This window comes from Panulirus ornatus, chromosome 2, assembly GCF_036320965.1.
Source record: "Panulirus ornatus isolate Po-2019 chromosome 2, ASM3632096v1, whole genome shotgun sequence".
NCBI classification, from domain to species: domain Eukaryota; kingdom Metazoa; phylum Arthropoda; class Malacostraca; order Decapoda; family Palinuridae; genus Panulirus; species Panulirus ornatus.
Genome location: NC_092225.1, coordinates 8,119,357 through 8,138,433, shown reverse-complemented (window position 1 = coordinate 8,138,433; position 19,077 = coordinate 8,119,357). Strand labels below are relative to the sequence as shown.

The window sequence follows — 19,077 nt, the reverse complement described above, 5'->3', positions numbered from 1 at the left end:
CACTACTCGTCTGTACCACGATCAATATTAATATCCTCAATAGTCGATATGTCCTCTAAAGTGTTGTGACATCTGTTATCCACACGGTTTAGCATATTACCATCATTACTACTCTAACTTATCTACTATCCTTACTCACGACACTACTCCATGATCACTCTTCATGATATGTTAACTAGGCTGCGTCCTCTCTCTTATCTCCTCCATATATCCACCACTTTCCAATTTTTCCAACCTCTCTCATAGCTTGTCACGCCCAACGATAATTTCAGCACCGTCTCAGCTTCCCTACCTTCCCCTGCTCAGCTGTTGGCCTTGTCTCCCTCAACAGAAGAAGGAGTGATCCTGACGCGGCCCTATACCGTAGAGATGATCATCCACTACGACTTGGGCGATGGCCAGGCGCTCTCCATCATCACCGACACCGAATGCCACGACACTGATGCAGGCAACTGCGACCCAAGTTAGTCACGCCTGCAGGATATTGATGACTTCCTTAAACAGATTTTCTTCTTATCAGGATCCTGTTGTGTTGAATGATACCTCTTTCTGCCACACGGCTGTGCTGTTTGGAGATAACAGCATGTGAGAGTGGCAGTGTAGCAAGTCTGTCTCGGGGAATTGGGCAACTCCGTCCTCTTCCAGACTGTTGGGTTAGGGCAGGAAAGGGGGTGTCTTAGTTCTCAAATTTATCTCTCATAGACGAAAATGGCTGTATGTATGAATGAGAATCGAGAGGAATAAGAGGTGGACGTTGTAATTAGCTTTAAGGCGGGTTCAGGAAAAATGGAATATCGAACCGGAAGAGAGTGAGCAGTGTGACGTGAGGTAGACCAGATGATCCAGACGGTTGTGCAGAGGACCGGTACGTTCCAAAGTTGAAGTTATGAATTGCTATCACGCATGAATCTAACATTCCTCCACTCCACTTGCTTCTACTGCTTCTTATCATGGGTTCGCACTTTGGCTGACATACTTATTCCTTCCTTGGCGAAGATAATGCTTTCAATTGCTGAACTCGGAAGATAGAAATGTTTGATTACACATGTAAGCTCTGGATCGTTAGTAATGAATTCAAATGTCACAAGTCTTGAAATTTAACATAAGATGCATTTGTGCCTTGACATAGAGGATATATATATATATCAAAAATAGGAGGAACAAGGAAAGGGGGAGACCGAATTTGGAATGAACGGATAGAGTGAATACGGTTTTGAGCGTCCGGGGTCTAGATGTGCAGGAGAGTGAAAGGCGGGCAAAGGATGATGTGCATTAGAGCCATGTGATACACCGGGACCGAATTAATGTCGGTGATCTGAACCATGGAAAGGACTGTGGGGCTTGTCTGTGGACAGGAGACTTTACTTTTGTTGCATTACACAAAACAGCTAGAAACGTGATATGAGAGAATGAGGCCTTTTCTTCGTCTGTTCCTGGCGATACCTTGCTAACGCGGGAAACTATGTATTAAGTGAATATGCTCACATATATCACGATATTTTGTAATGTCCAATTATTCGTGTTGCTATGCTGGTAGAATTACTTCTATCCAGTTATGTAACCTTTACCTGTCCTTCACTCCGCATCCTTTCTGCCTTAGTTTTTTTTTTAATCATATTATTTCCCTCTCGATCTTAACAGGTAGACGCCTTTGTCCTTCCCATTCCTCTTGAGGTAGATCCCCTGTCTTTCCTCTTTCTCCTAACGTACGCCCTTGTCTTACCTTGTCTTTCATGAATAAACTGTATGGCTTCTTATTATTCCACAGATATGAACTCTTGTCCCACCATGTATTCCAGGAAATGCCCATACCCTCCTCCAGATGCAAACTACGTTATTTTTGTCATTCTAAACTTCCGCATATCCCTCTTCACAGTGAAGATTTGCCATGCTAGCAACTTGGAGGGACTTAACGCAGAGCTACAAGACCTCTTTGGCTTTGGAGACGCCAATGGGCAAAATGGATACTTTGGGGTAGGGGGTATCCTACAGTGGGGCCCGGAATACGACTATGTGTACATGGGGCAAACTCAAAACTGCCGAGGCATGACGTGCGACATTTTCCAAGTCTGCTTAACCGACCCCGCCGAGGAGGCCTCCGTACAAATCACTTACTACTGGTCAGGTTAGTACACCTCACACCTCCCATTCCTTCCCAGCCACTCTCTTTTATAAGCCCAAGTCAAACTCACCCTTAGCTCACTTCCTTGATATATATATATATATATATATATATATATATATATATATATATATATATATATATATATATAATATCCCTGGGGGTAGGAGAGAAAATACTTCCCACGCGTTCCTCACGTGTCGTAGAAGGCGACTGAAGGGGACGGGAGCGGGGGGCTGGAAATCCTCCCCTCCTTGTATTTTAACTTTCTAAAAGGGGAAACTGAAGAAGAAGTCACGCGGGGAGTGCTCATCCTCCTCGAGGGCTCAGATTGGGGTGTCTAAATGTGTGTGGATGTAACCAAGATGAGAAAAAAGGAGAGATAGGTAGTATGTTTGAGGAAAGAAACCTGGATGTTTTGGCTCTGAGTGAAACGAAGCTCAAGGGTAAAGGGGAAGAGTGGTTTGGGAATGTCTTGGGAGTAAAGTCAGGGGTTAGTGAGAGGACAGGTGCAAGGGAAGGAGTAGCACTACTCCTGAAACAGGAGTGATGGAAGTATGTGATAGAATGTAAGAAAGTAAACTCTAGATTGATATGGGTAAAACTGAAAGTGGATGGAGAAAGATGGGTGATTATTGGTGCATATGCACCTGGGAACGAGAAGAAAGATCATGAGAGGCAAGTGTTTTGGGAGCAGCTGAGTAAGTGTGTTAGTAGTTTTGATGCACAAGACCGGGTTATAGTGATGTGTGATTTGAATGCAAAGGTGAGTAATGTGGCAGTTGAGGGAATAATTAGTGTACATGGGGTGTTCAGTGTTGTAAATGGAATAGGTGAGGAGCTTGTAGATTTATGTGCTGAAAAAGGACTGGTGATTGGGAATACCTAGTTTAAAAAGAGAGATATACGTATGCATACGTATGTAAGTAGGAGAGATGGCCAGAGAGCGTTATTGGATTACGTGTTAATTGATAGGCGCGCGAAAGAGAAACTTTTGGATGTTAATGTGCTGAGAGGTGCAACTGGAGGGATGTCTGATCATTATCTTGTGGAGGCGAAGGTGAAGATTTGTAGAGGTTTTCAGAAAAGAAGAGAGAATGTTGGGGTGAAGAGAGTGGTGAGAGTAAGTGAGCTTAGGAAGGAGACTTGTCTGAGGAAGTACCAGGAGAAACTGAGTACAGAATGGAAAAAGGTGAGAACAAAGGACATAAGGGGAGTGGGGGAGGAATGGGATGTATTTAGGGAAGCAGTGATGGCTTGCGCAAAAGATGCTTGTGGCATGAGAAGCGTGGGAGGTGGGCAGATTAGAAAGGGTAGTGAGTGGTGGGATGAAGTAAGAGTGTTAGTGAAAGAGAAGAGAGAGGCATTTGGACGATTTTTGCAGGAAAATAATGCAAATGACTGGGAGATATATAAAAGAAAGAGGCAGGAGGTCAAGAGAAAGGTGCAAGAGGTGAAAAAGAGGGCAAATGAGAGTTGGGGTGAGAGAGTATCATTAAATCTTGGGGAGAATAAAAAGATGTTTTGAAAGGAGGTAAGTAATGTGTGTAAGACAAGGGAATCAATGGGAACTTCAGTGAAAGGGGGCTAATGGGGAGGTGATAACAAGTAGTGGTGATGTGAGATGGAGATGGGGTGAGTATTTTGCAGGTTTGTTGAATGTGTTTGATGATAGAGTGGCAGATATATGGTGTTTTGGTTGATGTGGTGTGCAAAGTGAGAGGGTTAGGGAGAATGATTTGGTAAACAGAGAAGAGGTAGTAAAAGCTTTGCGGAAGATGAAAGCCGGCAAGGCAGCGGCTTTGGATGGTATTGCAGTGGAATTTATTAAAACAGGGGGTGACTGTATTGTTGACTGGTTGGTAAGGTTATTTAATGTATGTATGACTCATGGTGAGGTGCCTGAGGATTGGCGGAATGCTTGCCTTGTGCCATTGAACAAAGGCAAAGGGGATAAGAGTGAGTGCTCAAATTACAGAGGTATAAGTTTGTTGAGTATTCCTGGGAAATTATATGGGAGGGTATTGATTGAGAGGGTGGAGGCATGTACAGAGCATCAGATTGGGGAAGAGCAGTGTGGTTTCAGAAGTGGTAGAGGATGTGTGGATCAGGTGTTTGCTTTGAAGAATGTATGTGAGAAATACTTAGAAAAGCAAATGGATTTGTATGTAGCATTTATGGATCTAGAGAAGGCATATGATAAGATTTGATAGAGATGCTCTGTAGAAGGTATTAGAAATATATGGTGTGGGAGGCAAGTTGTTAGAAGCAGTGAAAAGTTTTTATCGAGGATGTAAGGCATGTGTACGAGTAGGAAGAGAGAATAGTGATTGGTTCTCAGTGAATGTAGGTTTGCGGCAGGGGTGTGTGATGTCTCCATGGTTGTTTAATTTGTTTATAAATGGGGTTGTTGGGGAGGTGAATGCAAGAGTTTTGGAAAGAGGGGCTAGTATGCAGTCTGTTGTGGATGAGAGAGCTTGGGAAGTGAGTCAGTTGTTGTTCGCTAATGATACAGCGCTGGTGGCTGATTCGAGTGAGAAACAGCAGAAGCTGGTGACTGAGTTTGGTAAAGTGTATGAAAGAAGAAAGCTGAGAGTAAATGTGAATAAGAGCAAGGTTGTTAGGTACAGTAGGGTTGAGGGTCAAGTCAATTGGGAGGTAAGTTTGAATGGAGAAAACCTGGAGGAAATGAAGTGTTTTAGATATCTGGGAGTGGATTTGGCAGCGGATGGAACCATGGAAGCGGAAGTAAATCATAGGGTGGGGGAGGGGGCGAAAGTTCTGGGAGCGTTGAAGAATGTGTGGAAGTCGAGAACATTATCTCCGAAAGCAAAAATGGGTATGTTTGTGGGAATAGTGGTTCCAACAATGTTATATGGTTGCGAGGCGTGGGCTATAGATAGAGTTGTGCGCATGAGGGTGGCTGTGCTGGAAATGAGATGTTTGAGGACAATATGTGGAGTGAGGTGGTTTGATCGAGTAAGTAGTAATAGGGTAAGAGAGATGTGTGGTAATAAAAAGAGTGTGGTTGAGAGAGCAGAAGAGGCTGTTTTGAAATAATTTGGTCACATGGAGAGAATGAGTGAGGAAAGATTGACCAAGAGGATATATGTGTCAGAGGTGGAGGGAACGAGGAGAAGTGGGAGACCAAATTTTAGGTGGAAAGATGGAGTGAAAAAGATTATGAGCGATCGGGGCCTGAACATGCAGGAGGGTGAAAGGCGTGCAAGGAATAGAATGAATTGGAACGATGTGGTATACCGGGGTCGACGTGCTGTCAATGGATTGAACCAGGGCATGTGCAGTGTCTTGAGTAAACCATGGAAAGTTGTGTGAGGCCTGGATGTGGAAAGGGAGCTGTGGTTTCGGTGCATTATTACATGACAGCTAGAGACTGAGTGTGAACGAATGTGGCCTTTGTTGTCTTTTCCTAGCGCTACCTCGCACACATGAGGGAGGAGGGTTTTTTTATTTCATGTGTGGCGGGGTGGCGATGAGAATGAATAAATGCAGCCAGTATGAATTATGTACATGTGTATATATGTATATGTCTGTGTGTGTATACGTTGAGATGTATAGGTGTGTATATTTGCGTGTGTGGACGTGTATGTATGTATATGTGTTTGTGGGTGGGTTGGGCCATTCTTTCGTCTGTTTCCTTGCGCTACCTCGCTAACGCAGGAGACAGCGACATTGCAAAATAATAAAAAATAAAAATATATGATATAGATAGATAGATACAGATAGATATGATTCATAAAGTGAAAGATTGAAGTAGTGATAAAAAAATCAAAATCTTAACGTACATACCCTTTGCTTGCCAGCGAAGTTATCATTTTGGTAAATGATAATCATAACATTTCACTGTGTTCTTTGTACAGATCCCGCCTTACCTTACGTTCGTTAAGAAATAAAGAATTATTCGATCAGTAACTCCCACTTCCACCTTCACAGTCTCCTTGAAGAATGCTCCAAGGACCTTCAGCATGTCAGTGGACAGTGTCAAATGCTTTGTTGATGTCTATTGCCACTAGCAGTGTGCGGGAGGGAGTGCAGGGAGAGAGAGAGAGAGAGAGAGAGAGAGAGAGAGAGAGAGAGAGAGAGAGAGAGAGAGAGAGAGAGAGTTGTGGTTAATTGTATCCATGAATGAAATAGTGTGTATTTAGTCAATTTTTCTTCCTTTTTTTTTTAGCAAAGTTAGGAAGGTGCCATTCAGACTAAGGAACCATGTGCAATTGAAAGGCCAATAATGTTGATGCATTACCACCTACCTTCCCCTGCAGCTGAGAACTGGGAGGTGATCACCAACAAAAAACCCGTGCCAGTGGCTGTGGAGTTGACCGCCACTGGCAAGTACGGCCATATTACCACCAGGAAGGTGATGCAACGCTTTGACTTTTATGAGTTCATGAGGGACTTCAGACCAGGTTTAGGGGAGCTGATGGTGAGTAGGCCATGGAAATCAGTATGTGTTTATATATATATATATATATATATATATATATATATATATATATATATATATATATATATATATATATATATATAATGTATATATGTATATATATATATTTCATTATTGCACTTGATCGCCGTTTCCCGCCAAGAAACAGACTAAGAAAGTCCTATCCACTCATATACACACATAAATACATGCACGCTCATACACGTACATAAACATACATGTACATATACATATCAACATATACACATATACCAAATGGCGTCCCAGCTTCGTCTCTTCGTTATATATCAACTGACTGTTATATCTCTTTCTTGTATCTCCCCTGATGATGTGATCAATGAAAAATTTCGGTGAATTGGTAGAGGTAGATTATTACGAAACTTATGTTAATATTTTCTATATCCCAAGATGTTTTTATCTTGATTAAGTGTACCTAATTTCCCCCAAATGAAGCTGATCAGATTATAATCTAGTCCACTGTTCTGACTGCCCTTCTAGAATACAGAATGTAACAGTTCTTTGCCATAGAATCTAATCTGTTTATAAGGCGTGGAAAGAAAATGAGAAAGGAGGGCTTGGAGAGATGAGGTATTACGTCTAGAGCAAAAAACAAAAAGGAGAGAACAAGTAAAACAAACACTTCTCTCTCTCTCTCTCTCTCTCTCTCTCTCTCTCTCTCTCTCTCTCTCTCTCTCTCTCTCTCTCTCTCTCTCTCTCTCTCTCTCACACACGCAACGAACTCCCCCTTCCTCTCCTCTCCGCTCTCCAGCCGCCTGCTGACGTGTACTGCGAAGGCCGTCTGAACCTGGCGGACCCACCGGAGGTGCCCTACTACTTCTCCTACAGCTCGGAGGCCGTGACTGGCTTCGACATGATCATCCCAGCGGGCGACAACGAGACAGATATTGTCGAGTTCACCGTTGTCTCCACCCACAGCGTCAGTACCTGTCGTATTATCTCTCCCTGTCAGTCTGTCTGTAATGATGATTCATGTAAGTCCTTTTACCTGGTTGTCTGTCAGTATGCAACCGTGTGTCTACGTTCATCTTTACTTGGTTATGGCTGTATGCATGCATGTGGCTGTGCGCGTCTTTGCTTGATTGTCTGTATGAATGCATGCGTCTGTGTTCGCCTTTATGTGGTTATTTATGTGCATGAATGTATCTGTGCTCGTCTTGGTTATCTGTCTGCATGCATGGATGTACCTGTCTTTGTCTGCCTCGTCTGATTTTGACTGTAACTCGTTGTTCATGTTGTGTGCAGTGGAAATGTGTCTGTATATGAACATGAATCTTAGATTTTGCTTATCTCCCAGGCAGGGATCGGCTTGGTTGATACCAAAAGATACCAAAGATTATCTAGTTTATTAATTTCAAAGGATTTCGTTCTCATTCTGATCTCAGTTGTGTGTGTGTGTGTGTGTGTGTGTGTGTGTGTGTGTGTTGTCTTAAGGCAGTATGATACTGTAATCCTTCAGGGTGTTCCCTCTCGAGTCCTGCAGTTTGTGTGTAAAGTCCTTCGTTTTTGTAGTCTGCTTTGAGGGCAACCAAATTAGCGTCACTCTGGATAAGGCTTTTGTGAAAGGAACACGATTGCCCATGTAATGTGACTGGGGAAACCTTTCAATATTTGTCCTTTGGTGTTATGAGCTTTGTCAATGTTGCAAGAGAGAGAGTAGGTATCGTCAAAATTTTGTTACAATAGAAATGTCGTAGTAACAGTTACATGAGAGTACTGTAGCCGCAACAACAACTAAGAGTAACAGTAAAGTGGTTGTAACAGAGACAGCATCAGCAGGATATAATAATGATAACGTTGTAGTAGTAGTAGTAGTAGTGACTACTTGTGTGAAGTGGGCCGACTGACTGTTAGACTGGGTGTAATCACCTAACACTATAAATGTCAAGTAAGAGTGACAGCCAAGTAGAACAGCAGTACTAGTAGTTACCAGCGAAGTAAGCAGGACTAACTGTGCAGTAGAGAGTGAGGGTGATATTGGAGAGGTTTGCTTCCCTCACCTCAGGAACATTACGACTGGGAGAGCCAAATCGTGGCGACAGACTTCATCCCGTGGTTCATCATCGGCCAACTGAACCGCTACAATTACGAACTCAGACGCGTCCAGGATTTCAACCAAGGTAGGTCTTCGTCTGGCTTATTTTTCTTTTCACCTGTAGCTCGAACTTGTCGTCAGGATTCGTATGAAGCTTTTTTCTTTGAATTCCTTCCTTTTCTCTTTCACAAATAGGTGCTCAGACCTATAGGGAACTGGAAATAGCAGAAAGTTCTGCTTATTCAATTTTTTTTTATTTGAGTTCTCCTAGTTTCTCCTAAGTCATTACTGACGTTTATAATTACGTTTTTCCTGAGACTGAAACGCTGATTGACGGCCAGCATCTGACAGTGCTAGAACACTCTTACCATGGACTGACACACTCTGACAGCCAGCGACTGACTAGACTAGTGTAAAACCAGAGGACACTCTTCCGACTCTGTCTCATGTCTTGTCTGTTCCTGCCTCACTATGGACGTACCCATATACTTCATTTCTCGTCCCGTCTAATATATTAGGAAGTTTTCTAACCTCTTCGTTTCTCTTCGTCCGTCATTGGTCGCAGGTCTGGAGTATTACGTCATGAAGCACTTAGACGATTGCTTGGTGATGCCCATCGAAAACTTCACCAGTGCTGGGGACGTGATTGTGGGCGACCACGGCTCCGTTTCCCTGATGCCGCCCTGGAATTTCGATGGTTTTGACACGCCCATGCAGTACAATGGCATGGTAAGTCGTCCCTTCTCTTGTAAATTGCCATCATCTGGCCCGAATTAAACAGAGGCTTCGAAATTAGATACCTCTCCCATTGTTGTCATCCCAGTGATGCACCGATAGCTTTCAACTTCACGTATCCTTCAGTCTTCAAATGCTATCATTTCTAAGCTTTGTAGTCAGCCTCGCACGTCATGTTAGGTGGTCACTGGGAAGGACACCTCACCTTAGTTACCCCTCACAGGTTCATAATAAATGCAATGAATCTTTAGTGACTCGCTGTGAAACGTGAATAATAATCAGACGAGCAGCGGATCCGATGGACTGAACCAATTATAGTTATCTCTCCAGAATCATCTTTCAGTTCTTGCCCTTCCTCCTTTACAATTTATTTTTCTTTGACTAGTAGGCTTACGACCTTCCCGCTCCATGTTCTGCCTTCCTTATGAAGACATCTGTATGAGTATCCTTGTATTTTGTGGGCATAGTTCATAGTAATAATTTAGTTTGTCCAACTCCCCCAGTTCTCTCTGGCAAATCATATGGTGTTTAGCAATGTCCTCAGGTTTTTCACCATGGCTCGTAGTTGGTAGGATTGGCATACGTTTTTTTTTACGGCAGCCCTAACATGGGTGCTGTCGTGGTATAATTTCCCTTTTCCCCACTGGCATCTTTAACTGTCCTTTAGAAAAACCTTCAAAATTCTCTGCTTCCACATACATCTTCACTTATCCGTGTTGTGATCGTCAAACTGTTAGAAAACCTTTTTTCCAGTCCACACTTTAGCAGACAACCTAGTTGCGAGCCAGAGGTCACCTGTTATCCGCCCTTCCCATGTACTCCATGATCACCATCGCTCCATCACCACCACCCTCTCTCCATCATCAAATTCATTCCGTCAACACCCTTCGTGTCATCATGTATTTTGGTGACGATTTCTGGGCAGAGTCATATCAAATTCTTTTTTCAACATATCTGAAGCACATTTGCCTTCAGTATCATAGGTTATTCTCGGTACCTCTCCTTAGTTTCTTGTCTTTTTTCCACATTCCCTTAACGTCCCTTACTTCTTGATCAGCATTTAACGAATGCACCGCTAAAGTAGCTTTCTTACCTGCTCCTCCCTCCTCGGCTACCATTCACTCCTTGTTTGGAAGGTGTCCGGTCTTCTTACTGCCTAAAGATCATTATAGACTCGTCTCTCCCTTCTGCTTTGCCACCTTGTTTCTACCACTAAATTTAGAGCATCGGCTTTCCTCTCATCTGTCCTTCCCCGTATATTTCTATATTTGCCGAAATGCTCCACTTCTCATATCTCCAGCAGTTATAGTTTGTCCTCTTCCTTGTCCCTTATTTGCTTTTTTCACCGCTGCACAGCTGTCCTGAATAATCTTTGCTCCCTCAAGTCTTCTGTCCATTGCACCACAGACTTCCCTGACTTCACTGCCTCCTCTTGCTTCATGCAGTATTTCATGTATCTGTTTCAGAATCTAAAGACTTCTGTCCTTCCTCAGTTACTCTTGTTCTTATGTTAGCTGAGACTGTGCAACAGGCACCTACACGCTATGAGGCTTTCTTCAGCTCCAGAATCATCTTCTAGTTCTTGTCTTTCTTCTCTTACATTGTTCATTCTTATGTGGAAACTAGCGTGACAGACCTTCCAACTTCATCTACTGCCTTCCTTGTAAGTCTTCTTCTTTATGTGTATCCTCGTTAAGAGCATCCTTTATATTTCTTCATTTTGCAGTCATACTTCAGTGCAGTTATTTAGTTTGTCTAACTCCTCCAGCGCTCCCGACATTTCTTACGGTCCTTAGTAATGTCCTCGTATTCCTCACCATGTTTTCTAATTGGTAAGCTTAGCCTAAGTTTATTTTTTTACAGCAGCCATATCGTCGGTGCTATCGGGTTGTAATATCCCATCTTCCCACTGGCATCTTTACTCTCTCCTTTGGAAAACCTTCAAAATTTTTTGCTTCCACATCCTCACTAAACGGTGGGGTGTCGTAAGTCGGCTTAATCTCATTCCCAATATTCACTCTTTCAATATCTTCATAACCTGTTTTACGAATATTCGGGCTGTATTTAGGTGATGGGCCATCTTAGGGGTAGACTACAGGCCGAGCCTAAAATAATTTGATTTTCAAGACTACTCTTTTACTCTGGTTTTCAGTGCCCTACATGCCTGGTTCATGCAGTGTTAATGGACTTCTCATGTTCCGCCAATAGTTTATTTGCCTAATAGCAGAGAAGTGATGAAAAGAAAATCTCCACAACTTTGAGACAATCATTGGTGATCACCAGGTAACATACTCGAGGACCCCCATCTCTTGAACTTTCCCTACTGTCACAGAACTGTTCAAACTTGTGTATACTGTCTGCGTTCAGCATATCATCACTCGGTTTGCTGCATTCATGCACTGTTCTTTTGCTATGTATGTTCTTCTTTACGTCTTTTCGAACGTTTTTCAGTTCCCTCTTTGCACCTTTCAAAGAACTGTTCACTTCACGTCACCATACTGGTGACCAAATTCTTGTATTCACCTAGCTACACTCGCCTGTTTTAAGGTTTGTTCTCCATTCCTGGGGCCCTATCTCTTGATCTTTACCTTCGACGATTAGAGTTGAATTTGCAGCGCTGCAGGGAGATATAATGATCGCTAATGAGTCGCGTGAGGAACATGTTGTATGTGTGTAAGAGGGAGAATTTTTTTCCTGGGGCTGAATGTCATCAACCTATCTCTATGCGAGGTAGAAAGAAACAGCATGTTGGGCCACGGAGATCTTAACAGCGGTTAAGTGTATTCGTACACTATAGAATTACTCCATGTGTTGTAAATCATCGAATTTTGTGCCTTTCCCTGACTGAGTTTTAACCCTCCCTGACTGGTGAATGATTGCCCCTCTCTAACTAATGTTCCTGTCCCTGGCTGGTGTCCCTCTCTTTGACTAGTGCCTGCCTATCCCTGACTGGTTTGTGTCCCACCCTCACTGATGCGTCTCTCTCTGCAGCACTGGACCCGAGGCGTGCCAGCTGACGTATGGATAGGACTCAAGAAGGTGTGGAACTCCTCCTTCAATGAAGACTTCGTCTGGTACTTTGCTTCGGTAAGTAATGGCTGTTCCTGTAAGTTATCCAGTTTCCTGGATCATGTTTCCTTTAATACTTTACATTACTCAGTTGTCATTATGTGTTTGTGCACCGCAAGGAGGGACCATTCGTTTGTTTGTGCCCCATGGAGGATATCCTTCCTTTGTGATGTAGCTGAATACGTGTATTTTTTAGCCCAGGTGCATATCTTTATTCTGTGGCTAATAGAGGACTTTTTCCTCTGGTCGTGGACTGTATCTTAGTTCTGCGACCGTACTGAATATCCCTTCTTGTGATTTTTGTAAGTATTCTTTTTCTTTTATCTCTGTGAATATCCATCTACTTCCTCATGTAAAGTAACTTCGTGTAACATATGGATTGGTAAATGTCCTTATTCTCCAGCCATGAGGAGTCTGATTACCCCAGTGGATACCCATTGTTGTTAACCGAGAAAATGTTTTAGGTGATAATTATCAATAGTCTTGTTCCGTTTTTTGTAATCGTAGTGAATATCCTTTTCCCGTTGCCTTGGTGAATATTCCTTTTTGTGTAATTTGGAAATAAGCCAATTATGAGGTGAATGGATCCTTCTGTTCTATAACATTGTAGATATCCATTTTCTATGGGCTTGTTAAATATTCCTCTTCAGTGACTGGTTAACTGATCTTTGTGATTCTGACAGGTAAATAATCAAGTCCTTTGCCCATGATGAATATCCTTGTCGTATGTGTATGATTGTATTGTGTGTGTGATTGATATTCGTATCCCGTGCATCTGATGAATATCCTTGTCTCATGTGCATGATGAATAATAGCGTCCTGTGCTCAGAATATTCTTTCCTCAGTTTGTATGATGAATATCCCCGTCTTGTGCGTCTAATGAATATCGTTGTCTTGTGTCAGATGAATATCCTTATTCCGTTTGTCTGATAAATATCCTTATCCTGTGTGTCTGATGAATATCTTTGTCCTATGTCTTTGATGAATATCCTTGTCTAGTGTGACTTCTGTTGTCAGTTATCCTTCCTGTGTAGTGGCTGCATAGCTCATAATGTGGGCCTAGAGATGAAGCCTTTTCTGTGTTGAATATCTTTCTTTTGTGACCATATTGGATGTGCTCCTTTGCCCTTTGTGAATATCCTCGTTCTGTGGTCTTGTTGGTCAATATGTTTGTTTCGTAAATGTTCTCATAACCCACATAAATGAGTAGGGTTTGTCCTGCAACGTACTGTGTAATTCTGGTTAATGTTTAAGGTTGTTCTTTAGCTTTGGTAAGCAGTGAAGCATGATCTCTAACAATGAGAAACTTCTGACTAATGCTGGAGTCTGGTAAAAGCTGTTCTGACGCGCGCGCACACACACACACATACACACATTATATATATATATATATATATATATATATATATATATATATATATATATATATATATATATATATATATATGTATATTCCTTTAGCTTCACATAGCATTTGAATTGTTTTTTTCTTATTGAACACTTTTTTCTTACTAATACGTCACACAAGTCTACATTTTGATTTTCGTGTATAAGTGTTAAGTGCAAGCCACTTCTGTGTCGGGTTAAAAGCTAAAACTTTTTCAGCCGCTGGCGATTGACGAGACGATGTTGGAGGTGGACAGAAATGGACGTCATCGTATGGACGCGAAGAACCTCAGAAGCAACGTGAACATCAACATGCACGAGAGGATTGGGAACCGAGGGTGGCAGCAGGTGGTGCTGAATAACCCCATACCAATCATGTCTATGGACAAGGTTCCCCTGAGGCTGGAGAGATACTTGAACATCGTGAGTTCCCTCTTTGTGTGTATGTGTGTGTGTGTGTGTCTGTGTCTGTGTGTATAATTACCTATTTATATTTTTCTATTTGTATTGTACGGGGAAGGAGCTTTACACATATGAATCTCCATCTCTTAGACATTTTCTTCCATTATACAGCTTTTGGACATTATATATATATATATATATATATATATATATATATATATATATATATATATATATATATATATATATATATATATATATATATATGCTGTTTGCATTGACCAAGTCCTCGTTTAGTGTATCCCATTCATCCACTACTTCGAATCAATAAATATACTTATATACATCTTTAAGTTTCTTGCTTAGTTTCATGTTATGCCCTAACATGGATGTATGGGAGGGTATGGTCAGGTGTTTTGTAAACTACACGAGAGTCTGTAAAACAATGGGGATATGAAGAGGACCGAAGAAAATCACAAAGTGACCTGGGTAATATATAAAGATGGCTGGAAGATAAGCTGATGGAATATGATAGAGAAATTTCAAGAAATGTATCACAGAGGGACTAACAATATCTTGGCGCCTTCCTACAAGTCACTACTGGGGTTGTATTACACTGTGAAGAAAAACTGTCAAAGGTTTGGTAGTAACTATGAAATACAACTTCGAGGAACTCATTGATGAGATTGTGTTTTTAAGCCAAAAAATGATTAGCATGATGATGAGAACTTTCACAGTGAGAGACATGTAACGAATTCTGTAAAATAGGTGTTACTGAACTCCGCCTGCAAGAGGCTGCACAGCTAATGAAAAGCCACTTTTGACGAAGCTATATCACGAGCAGTATAGTCTCGTCAAAAAACTTCTCACCCTAAAAGGGTCTGTATTTACCTGATACTAGAAGTCGCGCAGCTTTGGGCTGCAGGAGCCTTAGAAAGAGTCCTGGTTAACACCAGGACTCTTTCATAGGGACTGATCCTAAGGTAATTATGAATATAATTGATGACCGAAATGGAGCACTGCTGTGGTGTATGGTTACCTGTTCAGCGGACTGAAATGAACAAGTGAAACTGATGGGCCGGGGCACACTGAACAACCACGAGAGGTTGAAGAACTCCCACTCTACCATCTCAGAAGAAAGAAGGGAGAGATACGTGATGATACACGCAGGGCCGCTAATGGAGGACATAAATAACAACATATCAAATGTGAAAGTATCTCGGCAAGTAAGATTCAGAATTGATTACGGAATAATTTCTGGGACAAAACGAGAAGAAATGTCGGTTTCGATCTTTATCTACTCCTTTATCTCTTCTAAGAGGAGTCACGGATAAAACAGTCGTTATCATCAGGTGACACTGGTTCAATTTATGATAACTAGATAATGGATGCAAAGCATACCTTGTGATCCAGAATCTGAAGCCTAAATTTAAAATATCTACTTTGTGTTCTGGATACTTTATAAGCTTTTTTTTTTCAAATTAATAAAGAAGTTTTTCATAACTTGAAAGTTAGCATAATGAAGTAATGTTTATGTATTATATCTCTGACGCTTTAGGTTTGTCCCTCCCTCCCAGCCTTATAATCACCAGCTCTTCTCTCTGCGCCCATCAACCCTACAAAACCCAGTCCATTACCACCCGCTTTATCCCTGGCTTCACGCCCATCCCCTGTGACAGACGTCTCCTCATGTACTTCGCCGGATGATCAGATGCCCCAACACTGGTAATGACACCCTCTTTCCCTCCTCCACAGTTATCAGGCTTCCCTCATCTCATCTACAACATGTACGACTTCCAGTCAGAGCCGCCCATGATGCACACCATCGACATCTCATCTTGTTATAACAATACCCAGGTAAGTTAAGTGTTGTTAGCCAAAGACCGCATTTCTAGGTGGGACGCAGGACCTAAAGGGTATAGGTGCCTTTGGCAGCGTTATGACCAGCGTTACGACCAATATCTTTTGGCTTCACGGGAGTTCATGTTCTTCAGAAATAATGTTTGTAGACTGTAGTGTGACGTTTTCTCACAACTTCAAGATATTAGCCAAGAAGAGAGTTTCCATGACTGGTCGGCATCATGTTCAAAACGGATGTGACCTTTACTCTGATGGTTGTGACCTACCCAAGACAGATATGACCCCTCTGATAACTGTGGCTCCCCTTGAGTAGAGGACCTCACCTTGTGACTGGAAGCTATCATGTCGAGTGGTCAGGGGAGGGAGGAGGTGCACCTGTGACGACAGGTTAGATCTCGTGATGCGACTCCCTACCATAATACTGACCCACTGTATTCAGTGTACTTAGCGTACCTCCTCTCTCCTTGTTGACTTGTGTTCTTGCAGTTCTGGTAACTGGTGTGACCAAACTGCTCCATCCCTGGTCTCTTATGGCCCCCTTCCTACATGTAGTAATAAGAAAACCTTTCTGTCTTTGATAATCTGCATCCTTAGGGTGGTTTGTGTGTGCTCCTCCATCATCGTGGCAGGGTGTATAATGCATCTCTCCCTCCTTGCTATCTAGTACTTGCACCCTACCAACTACTTTATTTCCCTCCTCTTGGTGGCGTATATGTCTTCCATGGTGACCGGCTCATTCTTAGTGACGTCTCGGTGGTTCTTTGCCATTCCGTTGGTGCCGAATGTACGTCCTTCCTCTTTGGTGATCATTGAACCTCATCACCATCTCATCTTGGAGCTCTGTGGACTCTCTCCTCATCATCCCCACCTCACGACATATACAGTTTTTGGTGAAGAGTTTGTCCCAACTCCTCCCCTTACCAACTAGATGGTGTACTTCCTCTTCACATGATAGTGACGGTCTCGCTAAATCTGCTTTAAGACAGCAGCAAACATAGCTGCACCGTCTTTGGACTCGCTTCTGTAATGATTGACATACGGAGGAGTTCCATAGTTATATCTAGAAATTATTATTATTATCATTATTATTATTATTATTATTATTATTATTATTATTATTATTATTATTATTGTTATTATTATTATTGTTATTATTAACATTAGTATTGTTTTAGTTGTTGTGTTATCATTAGTAATTATAAACATTAGTATCACTCTTATTACTTATTATTATTATTATTATTATTATTATTATTATTATTATTATTATTATTATCATCAATATCATTAAGGCAACCATGACCAAGCAGAGTGCTAGCATGATTCTTGAGACTTACTAATTATGTTTTCTCAGATGCGTAGCTTTATTTTGGACCTGCCGCCTGACAGCCTGGAGAAGGTGAAGCAGGAGCGAGACAAGCTGATGTACTCCGCCCAGCGGGCCTTGGCAGACGTGGCTATCGTGTCTCCCCTCAGGATCAACAAGATAGCAGTAAGTCACCATCAGCCATACGTTGCCCATGGTTAAGGTCACTTCATGGTTGCCATTAGTCTTGGCTCACTCCATGAGGTGTAGCAGAGGCGTTGGTTAGGGTTACTGATAAGGTTCCCTCGGAGCAATTAGATCCTTAGATCTGTAACACTGTGGTAATATGATCACTGCTTTGCAAGTTATAGATGGTTTCTGTTAAGCTATTGTTTGTATTATTTTATAAGTCTTTCTAATGATTTTCTTTTCCTTTAAGTGCATCCTTAAGTGCACATGAACATATTTTTTTAAGGTTTTGTTAAAAATGGAACTAATGATTGTCCTCATGTTTTACTTTGGTTGTAGTGGAGACGAATTCCTTCTGGTGAGGTACGGCACATTCAAGTCAAGTTAGGGCCTCTTTATTTAATTCATTTATACGAAATAAACATCAGTAACAAAACACAAGTTCATACACTACCTTGTGTGAGTGTGGAACAAAACTCACCAGGCGCAACACTTGAGATCTCAAGACCTGAATGATACGAATGATGATCATGGTGTTCTCAGGAGACTGTGAGCACACTATAGTTACCATAACGAGAATTCGGCAACTTGAGTAACTACAAAAACACCCTTGATAATGCAGTCGCCCCTTAAGCGACTCTCTGCTTTCCCAATGTAGCAGTAGCTTTTGAAGTGACCCTGTGCCATGTTTTTGTATTATGAAGAAAAGTTTTCAAGTTTAAAGTTTTGTTTCTTGTTTTTAACCTACAACTGTAGCGAACTGTGTCTTGTACACCAGTTGTATTCTTAACATCCTTTTTGTTAAGCACAATCACTTTAGGATTCATCTGTTGACAACAGTAAATCTAGTCTCATGATCTCAAGTGTTTACATCCAGAAAAATACAAAGAAAAGGATATCAAGGAGAATATGATGACCACATGATGCGGTAAGAGAAGGACGGAGGAGCTAGAGTAAAGGTGTGACTGTTTGTTGTGGGCGAGTTACACAACTGTTCACTGACGTGATTTAAAGATTAGTCTGGGTTGGACTACAGAAGACTACAGATCAGGTGACAAGGGCTAGACATGAGGTTTACATTTGCATAATCAGCGAGTTGTTAAAGACAAATGTGTAGTTATTTATGCTGAGCACTTGAACTCAGAAGGAGGATTTTAGAATGCTTTGGAGGATAATGAATGTAGTGGATGGGAATCATGATAGTGACTGGAGTATAATAGACAGGTATGATATGAGAATGAAAGGAATAGCATGGTATGACAAGCGACAGGCTGATTTGCATATATATCAGCCTTATTTTGGCATAGATTATTAGATCTGTGTTGGTGGCATTAAACATAAGGCATTGTAGAGGGTGATAGGGTGTCAAATATGTGTTGGATGTGAATGAGAAAAGTAGTAGTGTCATACCACCACATGGTGAACAGTAGTTAGTGTCCCAGAAATTGTAAAGAAAAGGCCACTGTAGAAGGTATAGTGGGACTGAAATT

The 19,077-nt window shown here is 41.7% G+C and overlaps 1 protein-coding gene across 3 annotated transcripts in view; it reads left to right on the top strand.

Moving 5' to 3' along the window:
• LOC139753344 (uncharacterized) overlaps window positions 1–19,077 on the top strand; it is a 46,723-nt gene that overhangs the window by 20,112 nt on the left and 7,534 nt on the right. For all 3 annotated transcript variants that reach the window (XM_071669701.1, XM_071669718.1, XM_071669708.1), the window contains exons 4-13: window positions 332–463; window positions 1,877–2,125; window positions 6,406–6,566; window positions 7,357–7,524; window positions 8,611–8,725; window positions 9,206–9,369; window positions 12,367–12,462; window positions 14,050–14,253; window positions 15,988–16,089; window positions 17,447–17,584. In XM_071669701.1, coding sequence (XP_071525802.1) covers window positions 332–463; window positions 1,877–2,125; window positions 6,406–6,566; window positions 7,357–7,524; window positions 8,611–8,725; window positions 9,206–9,369; window positions 12,367–12,462; window positions 14,050–14,253; window positions 15,988–16,089; window positions 17,447–17,584 — 1,529 coding nt within the window. The remainder of the gene's footprint in view (window positions 1–331; window positions 464–1,876; window positions 2,126–6,405; window positions 6,567–7,356; window positions 7,525–8,610; window positions 8,726–9,205; window positions 9,370–12,366; window positions 12,463–14,049; window positions 14,254–15,987; window positions 16,090–17,446; window positions 17,585–19,077) is intronic.